This window comes from Vigna umbellata, chromosome 11 (assembly GCF_029865625.1).
Source record: "Vigna umbellata cultivar VRB3 chromosome 11, Vumbellata_1.0, whole genome shotgun sequence".
Taxonomy (NCBI): Eukaryota; Viridiplantae; Streptophyta; class Magnoliopsida; order Fabales; family Fabaceae; genus Vigna; species Vigna umbellata.
This window is the reverse complement of record NC_142175.1, coordinates 220,786-241,924: the sequence shown is the minus strand read 5'-3', so window position 1 is coordinate 241,924 and position 21,139 is coordinate 220,786. Positions and strand designations below refer to the sequence as shown.

The 21,139-nt window shown below is 31.0% G+C and overlaps 2 protein-coding genes across 2 annotated transcripts; one reads left to right on the top strand and one right to left on the bottom strand.

Moving 5' to 3' along the window:
• Window positions 1-255: 255 nt before the first annotated feature.
• Window positions 256-7,559, bottom strand: LOC124826426 (copper-transporting ATPase HMA4-like). Its single transcript, XM_047299252.2, has 8 exons — window positions 7,157-7,559; window positions 6,015-6,760; window positions 5,402-5,873; window positions 4,802-4,969; window positions 3,517-3,771; window positions 2,702-2,824; window positions 1,531-2,016; window positions 256-924 (listed from the first exon to the last, which is right to left on the bottom strand). The coding sequence occupies exons 1-8, from the start codon at window positions 7,379-7,381 to the stop codon at window positions 532-534; spliced, it is 2,868 nt and encodes a 955-aa protein (XP_047155208.1). The 5' UTR covers window positions 7,382-7,559; the 3' UTR covers window positions 256-531.
• Window positions 7,560-16,273: 8,714 nt separating this feature from the next.
• On the top strand, window positions 16,274-20,088 carry LOC148190674 (FK506-binding protein 2-like). The gene is made up of 6 exons (XM_088102667.1): window positions 16,274-16,433; window positions 16,633-16,682; window positions 17,652-17,714; window positions 18,452-18,542; window positions 19,129-19,233; window positions 19,852-20,088. The coding sequence occupies exons 1-6, from the start codon at window positions 16,367-16,369 to the stop codon at window positions 19,938-19,940; spliced, it is 465 nt and encodes a 154-aa protein (XP_087958793.1). The 5' UTR covers window positions 16,274-16,366; the 3' UTR covers window positions 19,941-20,088.
• Window positions 20,089-21,139: the final 1,051 nt, after the last annotated feature.

Sequence of the window (21,139 nt, the reverse complement as noted above, 5' to 3'; positions counted from 1 at the left end):
GGATTGGGCTAAATCTTATTCCTTCCATTTCAAACTGTTTTGTTCTAGCATATTCAAACAAAATTTCATAATAATTCACATTGTTACTTAAATGTTACAATTTTGACAAATGCTTAGCACCCTAATTAAGAAATTACATGTAATTTTTTTTATTGGGATGGATAAAAATACATAATTTTCAATAAGATTTCTCCTTTTAATTCTTTAACCAATATCTTGAAGAACACTCATTCCATTGAGTGTCATTTAGCAATCTTAACAATGGAACCTGTTAATAGAGATTCCTGATTCATTTCCAATCTCTTGTTCCAACAACCTCAAGATCTAAACTGCAGATACATGACTTGGTATTGATGTTGGTCAATGAAATAAATTATTTCCATGAAACTCTGAATTTCAGGCAGACCCATTTTTTGACAGAATTTTAGCAGTAAAAGAATTGCATCAACTGGGGTAACAGAAAAAGTTACATCTGACCTGTCTTATGGCCAAAATGTGAGATTAATCAAACTGGAGGCATAAATATTGTTATCAAGGGGATTCTATATGCAGAGGTTTTTTATAGAACTGCAGCAGAAGAGAGGATGAAACCACACTAAGAGAAGAAGCAGCCATGCAAGCACCAGCAAGCCATGGGGGCAATCTGATTCCTGCAAAAGGGTACAAGACTCCAGCAGCAATTGGCATGCCTAGAATGTTGTAACCAAGAGCCCAAATGTAGTTCAGTCGGATGCGTGACATGGTCTTTCTGGATAAATCTATGGCTGTGATCACATCTTCCAAACTGCTTTTGACCAGAACTATATCAGCTGCTTCTATGGCTATGTCAGTTCCAGCACCAATTGCCATCCCAACATCAGCAGCAACCAGGGCTGGTGAGTCATTTATTCCATCACCTACCATTGCCACAGTCATTCCTTTCGTCTGCACCAAGATTAAGTTTCAAAATTCAGAAAATGTTTAACCTTTGTTAGTGACTGTTTTGACAAATTTGTTTGTTCTCAGTGAACAAAACTCAGTTTTCTAAGAAGTTGCTGGGGCACTTGAACATGGTATTTAAACAGAACAGAAGACAATGAAAAGACATCTGAAGTTTTTTCAGTGTTTTGGTCTTGGTTTGAAAATAATAAAATTGTGAATGATAAATTGACTGCAAGCAGTACAAACTTGCCCTAAAATATTGCTTTTTAAACCCCCAAAAAAATGTATGAAGTGAAACAAACAAGCCTTCATACATCATTCTACAAGCAAAATGTATCAACTACGTTAGTTAAGTAGATCCAATTGATAGAGTGGCTTTTAGCATGATCTTGAATTTGGATTCTCTGATGGGTCTTTCTGTGTTGTTCCTCTGTTGTGCCTTCAAAATTACCCACAAATACTTATTTTGATGTTTTAAAATATATTAAAAAGATTTTAAAGCACCAACATCAATGTAATTTTAACGTGAGTAGAGGACAACACCAAAAAACTCAGTAGAGAATTTGGACTCCATGATCTTCTTTAAGCTTAAAAGATTACAAGCTTTACCTGCAAGTCTTTCACCTTGTTAGCTTTGCCAACAGGATCTGTCTCAGCAAAAACCTCATCAATACCTACTTCATTTGCTATAGCAGTTGCGGTAGCACGGTTATCCCCAGTCGCTATGATGCTTGAGATGCCCATGGAGTGGAGGAAAGATACAACCCGTCTAGCCTCTGGCTTTACAGGATCAGTTACACAGAATGCACCAGCAATCTTTCCATCAATTGAAACTAAAATGCAAGTTCTAGCCAGACTTTCATTTTCAGAGATGTACTTCTCAACCTGAGAACCTATTAGAATATTACAAGCATGCATGAGTCTCTTGTTTCCAACTACAACCGTTCTGTCACCAACTTTTCCACTTACACCAGCTCCCATGTGTACCTCAAAATCATCCACATCCAAAATTTCCACCGTGGAAGAACCAAACTTCTTGCGCAGCCTCTTCGCGTGTACCACAACAGCTTTTGCTATCGGGTGCTCACTGCTTGCCTAAAAGTTTGCATACATTAAGATATGTCTGAATTATAAAAACTTCACTCTCATTTAAATCTGTTCTCCTTTATAATTATAATCTTCAATCAACAAACTGTGAATTTTAAATACCAAATCCAATGGAGGTAGTACACACCAAATTGATTTTTTCTCGCCAAATTTATGGTATATATGTTTGGTTCACTTTCTTTTCAGGAAATAATAGTTTTTTTTGCTAACTTCATAAAGTTATTAGAAAAAAAATATTATTTCCCTCGAGAAATTTGTAACCGAACATGCTACAAATGAAGATAGCAAGTTGTTGTCCTGTGTTTTTCAAATTTATTTGATATATATTTTAAAATAAACCGTTTGAAATCAACACAGAAAGAAACAATTTTTATTTTCTCTACAAGAAAGTGCCAAAATAAATTTTGCACACAAACATGCTATAGATGAAGATAAAATGCTTTGCCTTGTGTTTTTCAAATTTGAAATCTATTATAAAACAAACCACTTGAAACCAACCTTAGATAACATTCTTTTTCTATTACAAGACAACCAATTTCGTTTTATAAAATTAGATTCAATCTCTCTTATATTAATATCTTTCCATCATAGGCTCCCAAAATGTTACCAATAACAAAATTACATCAAATATTCAGATATCCAAATAACTGCAGTATTCAACATAGAAAAATACCTCCACAGCAATTGTCATGTCACATAACTCTTCCATAGAAAACTCAGAAAACAGAACTGCGCTAACTACCTCTGGCTTCCCAACTGTTAAAGTACCAGTCTTATCAAACACAATAACAGTTACCTGCATTGGGGACAGTTAAAATGAGATTTAAACAAAAAAATTCTCATAAAATTATGCATAACATGAAGGTCACAGATGCAATGAAAAATGAAACAGTTTGGTCTTGGAATATGTGTGTGTGTGAGAGAGAGAGAAAGAGAGAGAGTGTGTGCGTACATGTCATCATGAGAGAGTGAATTTTGACCAATGGATCAAATCATTAAAGTTTAAAATTAAAGGATAAAATCATTTGACTTGTGTAAGATGTCATGTTAAACAACTTTTAATCCCAACCATTCATAGATGGTTATATGCCAAATTTATTTCTCTCATTCTCCTTTAAAGACTCCTAAAACTCGATACACCCCTATCCTACACACACACACATACGGCATTGACCTTGATGATTTAGTGCAGTCTTGATTTTGTGACTGCACAATCTACGTATAAAATTCTGAGAAAGAAGATATTGTCATTTAGCAACATCCAGCAAGAAAACAATATATAAGCATTGACAAATTCTTTTGCCCCGCTTCATATATATGCAGTTTATTTATCATAGTATAAGAATTTGGACAAGGAAAAATGGAAAGACCAGCATCATCCATAAAAAAGAAAATTATGAATGTTGAAACAAGGGAAATAGTTCTTTTTTTTGTTTTACTACATACTACAATGTGATATGAAGTAACAGGGAAAAGAAATAGCATTACCTTGTGTGCCTTTTCCAGTGCATTTCCACCCTTTATGAGCACACCTTGAGAAGCACCCATGCCTGAAGCAACCATGACTGCTGTTGGTGTTGCAAGTCCCAGAGCACATGGGCAAGCAACAACCAACACAGAAATAGCAAACTGTAAAGCAAGCTCGAATGCATCCATTTCTGTTGGTATCCAATGTTTAGGGAAAATACCAGCTTTCCCAGGAATGAACCATCCAAGCCAAGTTATTAGTGCCGCAACAACCACCTAAGGATGCAACCACAAACTAAGCAGCTTCCCAAGAATGAAATTATAAAATAATGTTGCAATGCTGACATCAAGCAAGGTTTAAATAATGCACTGTCTTTATCATCCCGTCCTTTAGTCATACAATATCAGCATATAAACATAAAGGTGAAACAACAAAAGTATTAGATAACTGATGGCATATTCCACTATTTTGTAATGCGTCTACATAGAACAGGAAAGGATAGAAACGCTACAAAAATATAAGTGACCCCTTTCCAGATCACCCAGGCAAGAGAATGCCCACCAAAAACATGTTTATTAAGTGAATTTGTTTATTCTCAACAATCAGCATATATCTATTCTATAACTATATATAAAGGCAATGCTAAATTTTGGTGTACATTTTTTGAAGACATTTTTTACACTTATTTATTTCATAATTGTATAAGCCCTGTCAAAAATAAATTAACTGTTTTAAATTTGAACTTTAATAAAAAAAAAGTATATATATATATATATATATATATATATATATATATATATATATATATATATATATATATGCTAATAATATACCTAATTCCTACAAAATGTACTTTAACTTAACTTCAACCTTCCAATATCAGCTCATCAGAGATAAAGTCTACACTTATCTATAATTATAATTTGGTTATATCTCTGATTAATGTGAGATGTCCAAGAATAATCACAAAGTTGTTTTTTTTTCCAGAAAAACTGTATAGTGGTTACAAATTAAATTTTAACAATTATATACACTATTGTTAAATTTTAACAATTATATACACTATTGTTAAATTTTAGCAATTTGCATATTGTATTATGCAAATGCATAATAATAAAATATTATAAAATTATCAAATTAAGTTTAATAAATTAAAAAGAAATTAAACTTAATAAAAATGTAGTCATACAGGCGCAGAGAGCGTGTGTTTCCGGTGGTATTACATTAAGTCACTACACGTAGATGAAACGATTTTTAAGGAAAGAAAAAAAAAACTAGTAACACACAGTTGAGGAGAACACTTACTATTGGAACAAAAACCCTTGAAATATTGTCAGCAAGTTTTTGAACTGGTGCTTTGGCAAGTTGAGCAGCTTCAACGAGTTGAACTATTTGAGAAAGTGCAGTGTCTGATCCAACATGTGTGGCCTTAACAAGCAAGCATCCATTTTCATTGATGGTTCCACTGATGACCTGTCCAGCATATTAAACAAAATTAAAATCAAATTAAAATACTCTTACCACCCCACCATGTAAAGCTGTCATTCGAACTACTAGTTCCTTGAACCGGATTTCTCTAAAACTAAGTCCTATTTTGTTTTCCCCTTAATATGAGGCTTTTTAAAAGCCCCAGCCCTAAAGCCCGGATTGAGACATGGTTAAGGTGAGACTGACTCTCCAAAACTATATTAGTTCACTTTTAATGCAGTTTCAGTTATTATTTTCATTTGCTTTGTAATTTCCGATTTCCACATAATATTTTTCTAATATTTTCTGTTTCTTTTTCACTCCAAACATCTTTGTGCAATATTGAATATCCAACCTTAATTTATTGTAATGCATCTGCCGTCATAATCTGTCACCTAAAAAACTACTAGCAATTGAGTCATAATATAAGAATAATACCTTGTCTCCTGGGCTTTTATCAACAGGTCTTGCCTCCCCAGTGATCATACTTTCATTTGCGTAGCTTTGCCCTTTTATAACAATTCCATCAACAGGAATTTTGGCCCCAGGAACAATCTTAATTATGTCATTTTTTTGTATAAGTTGAGTGTCAATTTCTGTCTCGGTGGTTATATTTCCATCATTATCAATTGCTACTAAATAAGCTTTATCAGGAACAAGCTGAGTGAGCTTTCCTAAAGCATCCGATGTTTTCCCTTTAGCCACAATTTCCAAATACTTCCCTAATAGAATAAAGGATATCAACATAGAACTTGTCTCAAAGAAATCTTGTCCTTCAAATGTATCCGAAGTCAGTGCTTTTATTAAAATATATAGAGAGTAAAAATAAGCAGCATTGGTGCCAAGTGCAACAAGCACATCCATGTTAGCAGATTTTCGCTTCAGTGCGTGATATGATCCAACATAGAACCTGTTAGTAATAGGCACAGTAAATTACTATGAAAGTCTCTAATTTCTTGAAAACAATACAATAAACTTGTATTTCGGTGAATAAAGAGAAACAGTAACAAAAAAAGAAACTAGGATAAATAGTTCTTCATGGTTATAATACCTTTTGCCAATTATGAACTGGACAGGCGTGCAGAGAATCCATCTTAAAAACAGCCCAAGAGTAAGCATGTTGTGGATCCTGTAGTTTAACCAGTTTCCATAAGGAGGAAACATGGGCAGCACCATGGCAAATACAAACACGGGAACAGAAAATAAGCAGCTAAACAAAAATTGGTCCCTATACATACGGATTTCGTTCACCTTATCCCTTCCTCTTTGCGTCGAAGGAGAGTATAAGGTTGCTTGATACTTCTTGGGGCCACAGCTAGCTTCCTGAACACGGTGAATGAGAGACCTTGGACCTGTAACATCCGGATCATAGCTAACTGTAACTTTATGTTCTGACAAATCCATCTCGACATGGTTCACCCCCGCAGCTAACTCAAGAGAAGACATTAATAAATTTACATCTTCTACGGAATCAACACCTTCCAGCTTTAGAAACACTTTGTTTGCATCATTCCCAGAGCTAATAAGATCAGCTCCAAAACCTGTATCCTCTATGGTCTCAATTATCTTGTCAACATCTGTTAGATTAGGATCAAAGTGCACTTTTGCCTCCTCCAAAGCAAGACCAACTATTGCTTTTTTCACCCCTTCAACCATTTGAAGGGCGTTCTCAACAGACTCAGAGCAGCTTGTGCATGCCATTCCTTTAATCTGCACCCGGCACACTGCAATGTCCTGTTCATGAAGCTCACCAACTCCAAACCCACTCTCCTCTATGCCTTCTTTTATTTGTTTCACCTACAATATTTTAACATTAAAAAAAAACATATCACCAGCATTTGATCAGTATAAATATTATCACCAAAGATTTAACAACAAATTCATCTCGGTAAGTTATAACAAAAGCCAATTTAGCCACTAAAAGTTCTCACTTATACAAATTAGTCCTTCAAAGCCAATAACATGGAGAAAACATTGATGGATTTCCTAGTGGGTGTTTTAGTGTTGTTCTCTTTCCCGATTAGAGTTTGACCTCAGTAATAATTCAAGTTTATTTTCTCATTAAGTTATAATATAACAGAAAATTTGAACTTTTCACGTATTCAAAAAACTAAATTAGAATTTTCATTCTTCTAGGACTAAACTGATCATTTACAAGATAACAAAGCAGAAAAAGACCTGAGTCCGACTTACAGTAACCAACTTGGGGTCAAACTTGATGGCAGCGCGGCCATCAAGCGGCGAAACGGCGACGCTTTTCACGCCGTTAAGGCCCCCAACAACGGCCTCGACGGAATTTACGCACGAAGCACACTTGATGTCGCTCAGTTGAAACATGACTGTCCTAACGGCGGCAGCGGCAGCCTCCGGAGGCTGCAACAACGGTACCTTGAGTTCGCCAATCCCGTTAGGTTCCATCGAAAGATACGACACTGAAAGAAACAGAATTCAGAAGAGGGAGGCCTTGGAGAAAAAGAAAAGGGAGAAGAGGGAGAAAAATAGGGTTGGGAGATTCCAAGAATCTTTGGGGAAGATAAGGATAAAAGACGTGACGAGAAATGAGAGTAGTGGGTGGAGTTGCGGTTTGGAAATTGGAATCCTCGCTCAGTGTTTTTGTTTCGAACTTTTGAATTTGTAACTGTCTCGTCGTTCCTTTCCCACCAAGTTTTGGTCTTTGCCACTTCTACCCTCGTTGAAATTAAAGATAACTGCTTTATAAATAACCTATGCTATGCATATTAATATTATATGTAGACTCCCTTTGAGAAATTTAAAAGGTTTTAAAATAAAAATTAATATATTAAATGAGAAGGGATTTAGTTACTTAAAGAGTAACTAAAAGGACTGATTCTTTATTTGCTATTATTTGATTGATATTTATTTGATGTTATTATTAACAACTAAGGTTAATTATTTATATTATTAATAATCATATGTCTTTCTCTTAGTAATTAATTAGATGTATTTTATTTATTTCTTTTAGAAGAAATAACATTTTGTGTTAATGTGTGTCTTTACGTTTATAACGGTCTCCCTCTTTCATTAATATATATAATATTTGTTAAAAGTATGAGTGGAAAGTAAAGTATAAAATGTACATTTCTCACCTCTCCTAATTAATATATATATATATATATATATATATATATATATATATATATATTAAAAGAAAAAATAAAGATAAAAGAAAACAAAAAATTAGAAAATGAATGAACAATTGATGGGTTTAGATGTTAACATAACTTAGATGTTAAAGTTAAATATCTCAATGAATTTCACTTATTAATATGCATAATCTAATAAACATACATTAAGTTGGTACAGAAATTAAATATGCGATACTCGAAAACTAAAAGGTTTTTAATGGAAAACATAAGTAACAACTTTTTTGTTTAAGCTTCCAAATTCCAAAGATAAACTACCATTTTATAACCATCAAAGTCTACATTATACCTTTACAAACTAATGGATGCAATAGACATAAATTTGTTTGAAAATAAATAAATAAATATTATAAGTATTCCATCTTCTACTATCTTTGTAGTTATCATCCTTCTATTATATAATTGTAATACAATACTAAAATAATTAAATTATTTATTTAAAAATAATAATTAATATGAGAAAAAATTATAACATGCACTAAAAAACAATTATTGTGTAAAGGTTTTTATTTCAGTTTGCAGTTTGTTACCTCTGCAAATTTGCAAGATTTTTTTACACCTTTGCATATAGATTCCTTGCACTCTTTTTTTAAAATGTTCATAATTATATTTAGTATCTTATTTATATCGTGGAGATTTTTTTAGAAGGGTTTTAACCTTTTCTGTTGATGACTATTATTTTGTGAAGATACGAAACTTTCTTTATTTATTTGTAACTATTTTTTTTATTTTAAACCTTCATTTTTTCAGTTTTTTTTGTCGAGTTTAATTCCATCTTCAATTTGGCAATTATATGGTAAAGGTTTTAACTTCCTTCTTATTGTGTGATTTTACTTCTTTATTTTGCTTGTATTATTTTTAATATCCAAAATATAATAATTTGTCATAGTAATTAGAAAGTTGTGCGCATGACATTTTATGCCATCATTTGATGTTCTTATATTTTTGTGTTAACAACATTTATTTATAACATTCGTTCAAACACTTTAATTATAACAAAAGACATTACAAACTTTTACCAAAAGTGCTCAAATATATGTCATTAAAATATTTCATTCTTAAAATCATTATAGTATTATAAAAGTAATTTAAACTAAAATATAATTTAAATTTGAAGATTCCATATAATGATAAAAAATCTCCAAGTTGTACGAATTTAACAACAAATTCTCTTTAAGAAGGAGAGTATGATAGAGGATTATCTCCTAAAACATATATGAGAAGAACTTGAGGAATAATATTTATAATTTAAAGGATTTATGACAAGGTCTAATATCATAACATGTCTCATTGAATCTTATAATATTTCACGAAGGAGAAAATTTAAAGAACATGAAGATTGTAATACTTGAGAAAAATGTAGTAATCAGGGAAAAAGGGGTGTTGAGACTTGAGTATTATTGTTTGGTAACTGGTGTTTAATGTTTAGATGTTTCTTAGAATTGTAATTGCTAGATTAATTATTTGATGTTATTATTAAAGTACAACACATGATTGATATGTTATTATTAAAGATAAAGATAATATATCTAGCATTCTCTCAAGTTGGTGCATGCAAATCATGTGGGTTAAGTTTCTTACTAATATAATCAATAAAGACTTAGTGAAAATATTTGCTTCTACACTCGAGTGACACCAAATTATTAATGATTTGCGAAGATGACATAGAAGATAAAATACCAACCTAGAAGACTCCCCACAAATCTAGAAGGTTGCTCCATATAAATCTCTTCTTACAAATCGTCGTTTAGAAATACATTATTCACATCCAATGGATAAAGAGGTCATTGTTGAAGAGTCATTACAACTATAATAAACTAACAAAATCATCTTTGCCACAGGAGAAAAAACATATATGGACGGGTCAAACGCAATAGTGACAAAAGGGATATCAAAAGAGATAGCAGTGGAAAAAGTCATGGTTGAACAGGTGAGAAAAACCTTAAACATCCAAGATTAACCAATCAAAGCACCTGGAAAAGGAAAAAAGGGCAACTTCGATGCTCTGAATAGCTGCTTGAAAGGAGACGGGACATGCGACCACATACGACGAACTTGAAAGAAGAAAAAGAGCAACCTCAATACTCTAAATTGCTGCCCAAGAAGAAATGAGACGTTAAAAGCATATCCACAACTTCAAAAAGTGTCGAAAGCACGTAAAAGTTATAATGAAGACGTCGTTAACAACATGGTGGTCGCTTAGATGAGACGATCAAAATTGTGTGATCGTCATATAAAGATAATATATTTAACTTTATTTATGTGTATTAAAATCATATAGAAATATTTAACTTTACTTCAACCTTATAATATCAGCTCATAAGAGATAAAACCTACACTTATCTTTAATGATGAACCTACACTTATCTTTAATGGTGAACTAGTGATAGATACATTATTACGATAATATGTTTAGTTTGTGATTTTATGGATGGAGGATTATTATTCTATAATTTTATTATTCTATAAAAATTTTAAACATGTAAACATATCTAATATTTTAAAAAATGAAAATATATGTATAATAAAAATAGGCAAAGGGTTAATAAAAATATATTACATCAGGTATTCATAACCGAACTAAGTAAGTCAACTAGATAAATTTAACAGAACTAAGTAAATCAACTAGATAAATTTATTGAATGTTGTTAAAAGAGTCAATCTCATTAACTCATGAAAAATGTTATCTTCACCATTTGATTTTAGGGCTAGACCAAACCAAGTCAACATTACCTATATTTGGAAGCTTTATGGAACTAATACCAATCATATGATTTTGGTCCAATCTCTTTATTCCTTCAAGTTTGCCAAAAGCTATCACTACAATTAGGAGCCACACAAACATGTACCCTTCTAACGTGATATTTATTCGAATAAAAGTCATGATTGAAATCACAATTTGTCCACAATAAAAAGTAATAATAAAGTATTCGTCACCGATTTTATATGAGAAATTTGAAATAAAAAATAGCACAAAAAATAAAATTCAATTTTAGAGTGTAATATTAATATTATAAAATCACTTTTTTTTTATAAAGGAATGATTATCTTCTTCTTTTTATCTAATATGATAATTCTATCATAAAAAAGAAAATGAACTAGAAATGAAAATTAGTTTGAAGAGTTTGGTAATATAAAAAAGATTGATGGAGTATAATCGTATCACTAACATATAACTAATAAAATAAGATATTTAACAATATTCAAAACAAAAAATATAGAGAATTGTTATTATAGTTATTTTAATATATAATCACAGTAACATGAGTTCAAACAAAAAGAAAGAAAGAAAAATAACCTAACAACAAGATGATAACAATACATATCCGTCATGAAATAAATAAACTCGTGTTTCCTCATGTACTCTAGTAAAAGTAATTATTTTAAAAAAATAACACAAAAGAAAGGGTAAATTAATTAATATGCAAAAGAGTTGACCTAATTTAATCATAAAATATCAATTTATAAATTAAACAAATATAATATACAAGTCATATGTTCACACAAATAATTGACACTAAACTCAATTGTTTGGATACATGTCTTTGACATAGGATCAAGAGTCCAGTAACTAGGATCTCTTGCGACTTTCACCACATAACTCACTCTACTCTATTTGAGTTTGAATAGTTATTAGAGTTCATAATACCTCCTGTATGAACCTTCATATCTCTATGCATACACTAACAAAACCATAAAGAATTTATCTTTGAAATTCCTTCAACAATCATCACCACACATATCCATAATAATATCATCATCTTAATAAAACACTATAATATTCGTAATCATACATAAGTCCATTTTAATCGATCCCAAATAGCTAAATAGGGAAACAAATCCAACATAGAATCTTACACTCAATCCAAACCTTTGGTAAAAGGTGGTGCTCAGCAACAGTTCCAACGCTTAGCGCCAAACCTTTAGCAAAAGGTGGTGCTCAATGCCATGTTTCTCGCAAAAAGTCATGCTCAGCGACACCCTTATGTCGCTCAATGTCGTGGAACTAAAATTGCTCCAGACCTGCACTGGAAAATGACACTGAATGATGCCCTGCTACTGCTCAACACTAAAGTATTCATATTTTATGGGGATTAATAGTACAAGAATGGTGCTCGACGATACAAGAATGTCGCTCAATGGTATATAAAAAAAATTCTTCCAAACTTGCACAATGAACTAACGATCAACACTAGATTATCACCGCTAAACGTTGTATCAGATATCAACTGACTGATTTCTATGATTTGGAGAAAAAGTAACCTATTTTATTGGTCAAAAACAATTTTTAATGTTATGACACATACCAACTTGCTCAATTGATCAAATATTAAGTTACTCAATCAACACAAACTCAATCAATATAAACCCCAAGGCAAACATCCAAAACAACCAAATTCAACCGATCAAACTTCATCATACAACTCAATCATAAAAATCACAAATTTCATGATGTTTATAACTTAAAAACAATGCAATTAGCCTCCCTTACCTAAGAGACAAATAAACTTGCTTTAAGGAATCATAAACTGCTTCAAGCTCACAGGATGACATTTCTACACATAGAAACAACACGAACATGACAAGGTTCACCATTAGAACCATTAATTAGCAGAGACTCATATAAATGACTAAAAAGAAACATGCAAGTTAAAGAACGTTCACATGCAACAGATAACAGACATATGGTTGAAACTCAACTTACACGAATAGATAAACTAATTGGTTCAAATTTAAAAGCTTGCTTCAAGGATCAATCCTACGGTCTGGATTTTTCAATCAGACGAGCAGAGGTGAAGAACCTTTAGAGAGAAATAAGAGAACTCTAAAAAAATTGTTTTTAGAGAGATGATGTGTTTTAAAAATAATGAAACTTCTTCAAAACAAAACCATTTATATTAAAACCTTTTAATATTAAAATAATTTATTTTTACTATTTTTAAACTATTATCACTTCTAAAATGTCATTTTCTTAGTCTTTACAATAATCATTAAAGTATTTCAATAACAAAAAAGATTGAAAGCAAAATTGTAAAGTAAGAAGAAGTAGTTTATCATTATCAAATAATTAAAACTCTCTTATTGATAAAGTTGAAACTTCATTATTTCTCCTTTTTCTTATTGTTTAGATAAGACGATACAAATATAGTTTAGTTAACATTGCACATTATTAAATTTTTTATAAACTTATTTTGTGAGGGGTGTTTATGTTTGCTTGTGTAATAAGAAGATTTTCTAAAATTTTTATAAATATCAAATATCTCTTGAAAGACATGTTAAAGTTGTTATAGTCCAATATACATGTTGACATGTCTTTATTAGTTCTAGAAAGACTATTCGCCATGTACAATTATGTGCTTTACTCTAATTTGGTGTATCATACCTATGTTTGATAAGTCTTCTAACTAATAGGACATTGCATAAAAAAGATATATGCATTTAATGTTGAATAAATTACATTTAATGTATCCCTACATGGGTGCTTGGACAAACATAAGCTTGGTGAAAACCTGAAGTGAAGTTTTTCAATGTATAATGACTTTTTTTTTCTCAAATCTACCTATAAAGCACTCTTTCAAGTTGAAACATGCAAAACAAGCAATCAAAAGTGTAAAAACACTATTAATTTTGTTGTTCAGTTTTTTATACCTCAAGCTTCATAGAATCACTATTTGTTTTCATTTAACAAACTACAAACAGTGTTTTAAGCTTCTATTTGTCAAAATACATTATTCTTTGTCTAGTAAGAAAAATTGTGCGATCTTTTTAATCACCTCTTTCTTTGTAAAATCTCTTACTTAAGAGTGGTTGTGTTCTAAATAATATTCAAGTCTTAACTATGAGTGATTGCGTTCCAAATAATTCTTAAGTTGTTTAGATAAAAGTGATTACGTTTAAAAAATACTATAATTCTTTAGCCATAAGTGGTTGAGTATTCAAATAACACTTGAGTTATCTAGCTATGAGTGAATAAGTTCCAAACAATAATTGTTATAACTTCATGACATTCATTTTCCTAATGGAATTAGACCAAGTTGATCAAGAATGGAATGAATCAATATAAAAATTACATCATAAATCCTTTCTTTTCTTGTAGGTTGTTTAAATTGAATGTCATTAAATATGTCTTGAAAAAAGAATGAGAGCTATTAAAAAGCTAAGATTTTTCAAATATTTTCTTACATATCGTCTACCAAGTTCATAACTTGCATTTATCACCACTCCATTAGACACAACTTTGCAAAAAAATTGAAATGTTTTTACACATAGCTAAACCCTTTCTTCTTATGTTTCTGACATGTTTTTTTATAGATTGCTTACCCAAAAAATATATCCTTTCATGAATGAGAAATGTTGGGTTGAAGAATATTCTTATTTCATGGTTGACAAACATATCTACCTTTTAAGAAGCATCATTCTCTTGAGAAAATTGAGTTGCTTAAATTGGTGTATTAAGATTTTTATGGTCCATTAAAGATAAAATCCATTAGTGTTTTGTTTATGATGATTGTTTCATAAAGTTATGGGTTTATGCTTCAAAGACAAAAGACTAAGTGTTGGAAAGTTCAAACAATTTCATGCTTTGATTGAGAGGTGGTCCTGCAGAAGTTTAAGTGCATTTATAATAGTAAGAGTTATTAGTATTATAGATTCTTTGATGTTTTTTATAAGAAACATGATATTTAACATAGAAAGACTTCTCCTAAGACTTTTTATTTGAATGGTTTAATGGAGAGGATGAATATGGCGTTGATTAAGAGAGTGAAGTTGCTCACTAAAGTTAAGTTGTTTAAGTATTTTTGGGGTGTGACATTGTACCGTGCAATGCATGTTATAATATTAGTCTAGTTGTTGCCTTGAATAATGAGGTTCCAAACAAAATTTGGTCTGGAAGGAATATGAAGTATGAACAACTGAGAGTCTAACTTATATTCATTTTTGCACATTTTAAAGGGTGCGAGATCTAAGTTGGATGCAATGTCAACACAATGTATTTTCATTGGCTATGTGTCATGGTGAATTTGGTTACATGTGTTTATGAACATGTTTAGAAACAAAAAAACTTGTGAGAAGTTGTTTTGTGAAATTCATGAAAGAAAATGGAGTAATTGATGTTGAACCAATTCAACAACCTATTTGTAATCTAAATATTAGTACTTGAATGACAAGAAACATGATTATGGAGATGAGGTAGACATTCTTGATGACAAAAATGAGGAATATGAAATGTCACACTACAAAATTCAAGTAAAACCAAAGATAAACAACAAGGTTAGTGAGAAAAAAAAGTAACAAAACTTATCATAGAAAAAAAATCTAATTGTCATAATATAAAGATACTAAATAAATAAAAAATCGACAATAATACATGTGCAAAAACATAAAAGTTAAAAATAATAAAGTGGGTAATAATTAGCATGCTAATATGCTAGACCGCATTACGGAACAAGTCAGAGTTGAAATATTTAACTTGATAATCCATGTTTTGACATGCTTAATCCATTAAGTTGGTGGAACAAAGGCCAGACAAGCTTAATTACTAATATTTTTTAATTAAAAATTAAAATAGAAATAATTTAAAAAATTAATTTTTATTTTATTTTAAGATGCAAATATACAATAATATTATAACTTAAATTATTAACACCTTCAAATTAAAATCCAATTAGTTATAATACAGTAATTTAATATTTAAGTTTAATTATTTTAACTTATCTAATTAAAAATAATTAATCAATTAAAAGTTTAGAAAATATTATAGTATAAATATAATTTTAATATTTATTTATATATAAAAAATTTAAAAATTTAAAAATAAACAAAATAAAAAAGAACTAATTTTTTTTTTAAATTCTACCACCGCGACCCTTTGACAAGCCAAGTCACCGTCCCTAATTAAAATAAACATTGCCATAATAAAAAAATAAAAATAAAAAGTGCTTAAAAATAAAATCCTCATAATAAATTTTACAAAAAAAAATCACATTGCTACAATAATATATTTTTCTTTTACAGAGAATCCCAATTATAAGATACTAATATAAACCATTTTGAATGTTGAGTTCACCCGAGTCCGTATCACGCGGGTTAATTCCCCTAACCCGAAAGTTTCCACAATTCTCACTTGTCCTGTTATTACAGTCTTATATAACACCAACACCGACTCGCCCTCTTGTCTCCCATTCAGAGAGAAACAAAATCAGCGACTGACTTAGCAAAGGAAAAAAAAAGAAAGAAAATGAGTTTCCCTTCTTCCATGAACGCCGTTACCCTTCTTCTCTTCTTCCTTTTCGTTTCCGCATTAGGTATGAAATTCTGCTCTTACTCTTCTTCGTCCTTCCACGGTCAAATCTCCATCTCCTCTTTCTCTCGTTTTTCTCTTCGTTCCGCAATTGCTTAGATCTCGCCAATGTTCCGCTTCAATTCATCAATTCTTATGGTTTCTCGTTGTCACTGATAATTTCTTTATCGTTCTGACTTCTCTTTTTTATTTCTGTGGTTAAGTTTGTGCCAAGAAGACGGGTGATGTGACGGAGTTGCAGATAGGCGTTAAGGTAGCCTTTCAAATGTTACTCTGGTTAAGATCCATGGCATTTTTTTATAGTTTATCCTAGAGGTTTTGAATAGTTTGTGCGGAAAAGGAGTTTGCGTGTTTTTTTTGTTAGAATTCGTTGTTTTGGTATGTTTTTAGAGTTGATAATTTGATTATAATGGATGTGATGGGTGTATTCGCCGGTGAGTGTGACAACATTGAATGATCGGTAGTTTTGTAGGAAATGGAACTGACGAGTGTTGTTTCCTTGGCTTAGCTGCAAAGTGAAAGGTTATTATTTATTTATTTTTGTCTAAAAAATGTTAGTACTTGATGATTTTATGGCATCAGGGGTGCTTGAACATTTATGTATTGTTTTGTGTAACTTGATGTTATGTGTGTTCGAGTGCCGGGAAAAGCCTTGTACGCGGGTTTGAAATAGTCAATGTTATTGTTTTGAGCATTTGGAATGGTTAAAGAAATAGATTATCTTTTAGGCTATTAGGTAAAATAGTACTTATTTTGTTCACAAGAAAAAGAAAATTGTTGTGGTATGCTCGGCGGTTTGTGAGTTGGTGATTTAAAATAAAGTATGAATAGTGATTGGAATCTGGCTATGGCTTTGAATGAGGTAGTGGTATAGTGTGATAGGGGACAGTGCCGGCCTTGCAAAGGCGGACAATTCAAGGGCTTTACACATATATGTTGTCTGCTGCTTGTTCTCAAGTTCATTGTGGTAGATAGCATAGACAAATTGTTGGTAACTGGTTAGGATGGAAATGAAAATTTCTGGTAATTTAATGTGGAGGTTGAAAACAGGGAATACGTCATGGTTTCCCCTGTGAATGATGCAAAAAATTTTATTCCCAGAGATACTGAAGTTGTTGCTTGTCATTATCTGTTAGCAAGGTTATTTTGATTGTACATTCGATGAAACCGAGTTTATGCCAGCGTGTTTGCATACTACTGATGCGCTGCCTCTTTTTTGCAGCATAAACCAGCAACATGTGAAGTTCAGGCACACAAAGGTGATAAAGTCAAAGTACACTATCGGGTAAGTAATTTCTCAAGTTTATGTCGTGAGGCTGGAGGATGGTGCAGTTTAGTGAAACCTTTTTTAAGTAAAATGTTTGTTGAAAGGGAAAAGGCTCCAGTGTCTTTGATGAAGTTACATATAATAAATCTGAACAATAAGTATTTGGTGCATAATATTCACTCACCATTCATCAATAAAATTAACTCTAATTGAATGTATTATATTACGTATAATGAGCAATTCATAGTACTTTAATATCTGTAGGCGATTGTAGTTTCCCTTTCATGTTGAACGTGCCTTATTCTGGTTTTCAACAGGGATGGATAATATTACCTTATTGTTAATTTCCTGAATTGTTTTCTGTGCAGTTTCCATGTCATTTCTTGAAGTAACATTGTTCTTGGTCTATCTTGGTGGTTTATTTTGTTAATTCATAATCTGAACCTCGCCTTTTAATCTGGGAAATAATCTGACTACCCATTGAAAGAAAATGAGTGGGGGCAAGGCATCAATGACATAATCACAACTGGAAATCACCTTGATCAATTTCGATGGTGTGCTATTTGTGTGTCGTTGCTTTTGTTTATATGGAGTTTTTATTTTAGGTGATCGACATGATACACCACAGGAAAGCATTTTAAGCTACATATTCTCTAACTAATTATTATTTTCAAATCTCATTTCATTTGTTAATGTGATGAGGTATCAATGTATTCTCTTAGTTTTGTTGATCGTATCCTTGCATGTGTTTCCAGGGAAAACTCACTGATGGAACTGTTTTCGATTCTAGCTTCGAAAGAAAAAATCCCATTGAATTCGAGCTTGGTGCTGGTCAAGTGATCAAAGGTATGTTGTGCACAAACAATTTAAGGTTTTTAAATTTATAGTTTCATTACCAATAAAAGTGGTTATCGACTAGCTACTGAGCTTGTTTCCTTATTTACTGAAAGTGGAAGTTATTGAGTAGATAAAATAAAGGAGAGAAAGAAAAGATGCTGCAAACTGTAAAGAAACTGTATGCCAGATGACATTTGTGAAATGTAATGAGTCCTGGAAGTTGGAAATACAGGAGAACCTTTGTACAATCAATTGTTGCCGATTGATTGTATAACACTGGATTTGGACGTTTATGAGGCATGCAATATGCAAAATGTCACCTTGTAGTATCATTGTTTCCCTTATCATCTTCATGTCCTCCCCCTGCTCTTTTTAGTATCTTCTGTTATCAGCATTACCATAAAAATGTAATTATGAGCTATAATTTATACTGATATAGTTTCGAATAAGTCTTTTATTACTTAATTAATATGCACGGGTGTATTTACATAATCATACTTGTATGCATCGCAATTTTATTACAAATTACTGGTTTATGATTGATGGGAAATCTTTCAAGATAGAGAGGATTTCATGTCACTTCGTCTCTCTGCAGGGTGGGACCAGGGATTATTGGGAATGTGTCTTGGTGAGAAGAGGAAGCTGAAAATACCATCAAGACTGGGCTATGGAGATCAGGGTTCCCAACCCTCTATTCCAGGTAATTTATCATGTTGATAATGATAGTAATGTTCTATCCTCAGCGTTCATTTCTAGTTAGTAAAAATCATGTTTGACAGCTAGATATTTGATCAGATTAATCCCCCGGTGTACTTTAGTAGTTCTGATTCTTTTCCTTTAAAGATATAGGGACGTTAGGTATCAGAGAAATTTTTTCATACTTGGAATTATAATTTTTGAGAATTATGATTATTGGAGTGATTAAATTTTATTTGGTTAGTAAAAAAGTATTATACAAGTTTTTTTTTTAGATCAAAAGAGTTGTTTATCCTAAAATGTTAATCTATTAACATGTTAAATTATTTAAAAAGAGGAAATTGTATTTTTATCATTCAAGTTTTTATTTCAATTTTGGATATTTTAGATTCTCATCTTTCATAGAAATAAACTTCTTAAAGAAACCTGCGAAAAAATTATTTCCCAAAAACGTTGTTTCCTTTTACTTTTTTTAAGTTAAATCAAACTAAAGAAACATTATTTTTCGTTTTCAGATTCTTGGCAACATCTCTTTCTATGTTGATGTGTGTGTGTTTTATCATATTTTAAGTACATTGCCATGCGAGTTTAGTTATGATACATCATGAGTTATAACTCGCAGGTGGTGCAACACTGATATTTGACACTGAGCTGGTGGGAGTGAACGGTGTAAGTTTGGATGAAGAGGATAAGACGGGCTCTGAACTGTAGACAAATAGAAAGAAATGGAATGTTGAGACTGTTTGCTATCTTAGCTTATTTTTGTTCTTCAATAATGATTATTTTTGTTCTATAATGATTTTATGACCCGAGGTTTCACTGTTTAATTCTGAGCTTAATTTAGAAAGATTTAGACTCCCTTCCCGTCTTTTATATTCATCTCACCCTACTTTTTAGTAGTGATCAAGTATATCTTTCACTACTCTTTTTAAAAAATTGCCTTGTTATGGAAAATTAAAATATAATTATTCATTGTTTATATATCATAATTATTTATGATGAATAAGAAATTATTAAATTTTTATTAATAACATCTAAACGGACTTATGAAACAAATTAACAATTTTGAAAACAATAACAAATGTAAAGTTTAATTTCTGAAATAATAATAATTATGCAATTATTAGAAAAATAACATGTGTTAAAAACATTCAAGTTAATAAGGTTTGTTTACAGTTAACATGATATTTGATTAGAAGAAAAATTAATTTTTTTAGATGTATGCAGTGCTATATTTGTTTTTATTAAATTATTTTGTAGGATAGTGGAAGAAAATTATTTTATAATTTTGATCGTAAAAAAAGTAAGAATAAAGATAAGAATAAAAAATAAAATAAAAATAAAATAAAATTTGAACTATAACATTATTATAATAGAGAAATTGGTGTTGTCTTTATCTTTTTTATTATTCTAATGATAATTATTGGTTCTTTGTGAGAATATTATGGGCCGTTAACAGTGCATAATTAATGTGAAATTGTATATAAATGAACGTATTAATTTCAAAGTCCTAACATATTTGGTGCATAGAAAAATATCTAGTTGAGAAGGAAAAATATTGTATATATAGGAAACTTGTTGGTAAAAAATTGGGAAGAGAGACGGTGATGTATGTATTCTTGAGATGAAATCATCCAAAGAAATTATTTTGTTTAGTAATTCTTATTTTAAAGTTTATCAAATAATATTGAATGAAATATTATTTATAGAAAGTAACGTATAGATGATTGAATATACTAAAAGATAACATCAAATAATGTAATGTTAAAATAATTATCTATCCAAAACATTAAAACATTAACATTTGAAATTCAAGACATATGTCTAATCAAATCATAAAGCGCCTAAACGATAAACTTGCTCATACATAAACGGTGTAACATTACATAGACATCTTTATTAAACAAATA

Coding starts and splice junctions, on each gene's coding strand:
- LOC124826426 (XM_047299252.2), bottom strand. CDS start 7,381: ATGGAACCTAACGGGATTGGCGAACTCAAGGTACCGTTGTTGCAGCCT. Junction 5,874..6,014: donor CAGTTCATAATTGGCAAAAG/GTATTATAACCA, acceptor TATTACTAACAG/GTTCTATGTTGGATCATATC. Junction 2,825..3,516: donor CACTGGAAAAGGCACACAAG/GTAATGCTATTT, acceptor TCCCCAATGCAG/GTAACTGTTATTGTGTTTGA.
- LOC148190674 (XM_088102667.1), top strand. CDS start 16,367: ATGAGTTTCCCTTCTTCCATGAACGCCGTTACCCTTCTTCTCTTCTTC. Junction 16,683..17,651: donor AGTTGCAGATAGGCGTTAAG/GTAGCCTTTCAA, acceptor TCTTTTTTGCAG/CATAAACCAGCAACATGTGA. Junction 17,715..18,451: donor AAGTCAAAGTACACTATCGG/GTAAGTAATTTC, acceptor ATGTGTTTCCAG/GGAAAACTCACTGATGGAAC.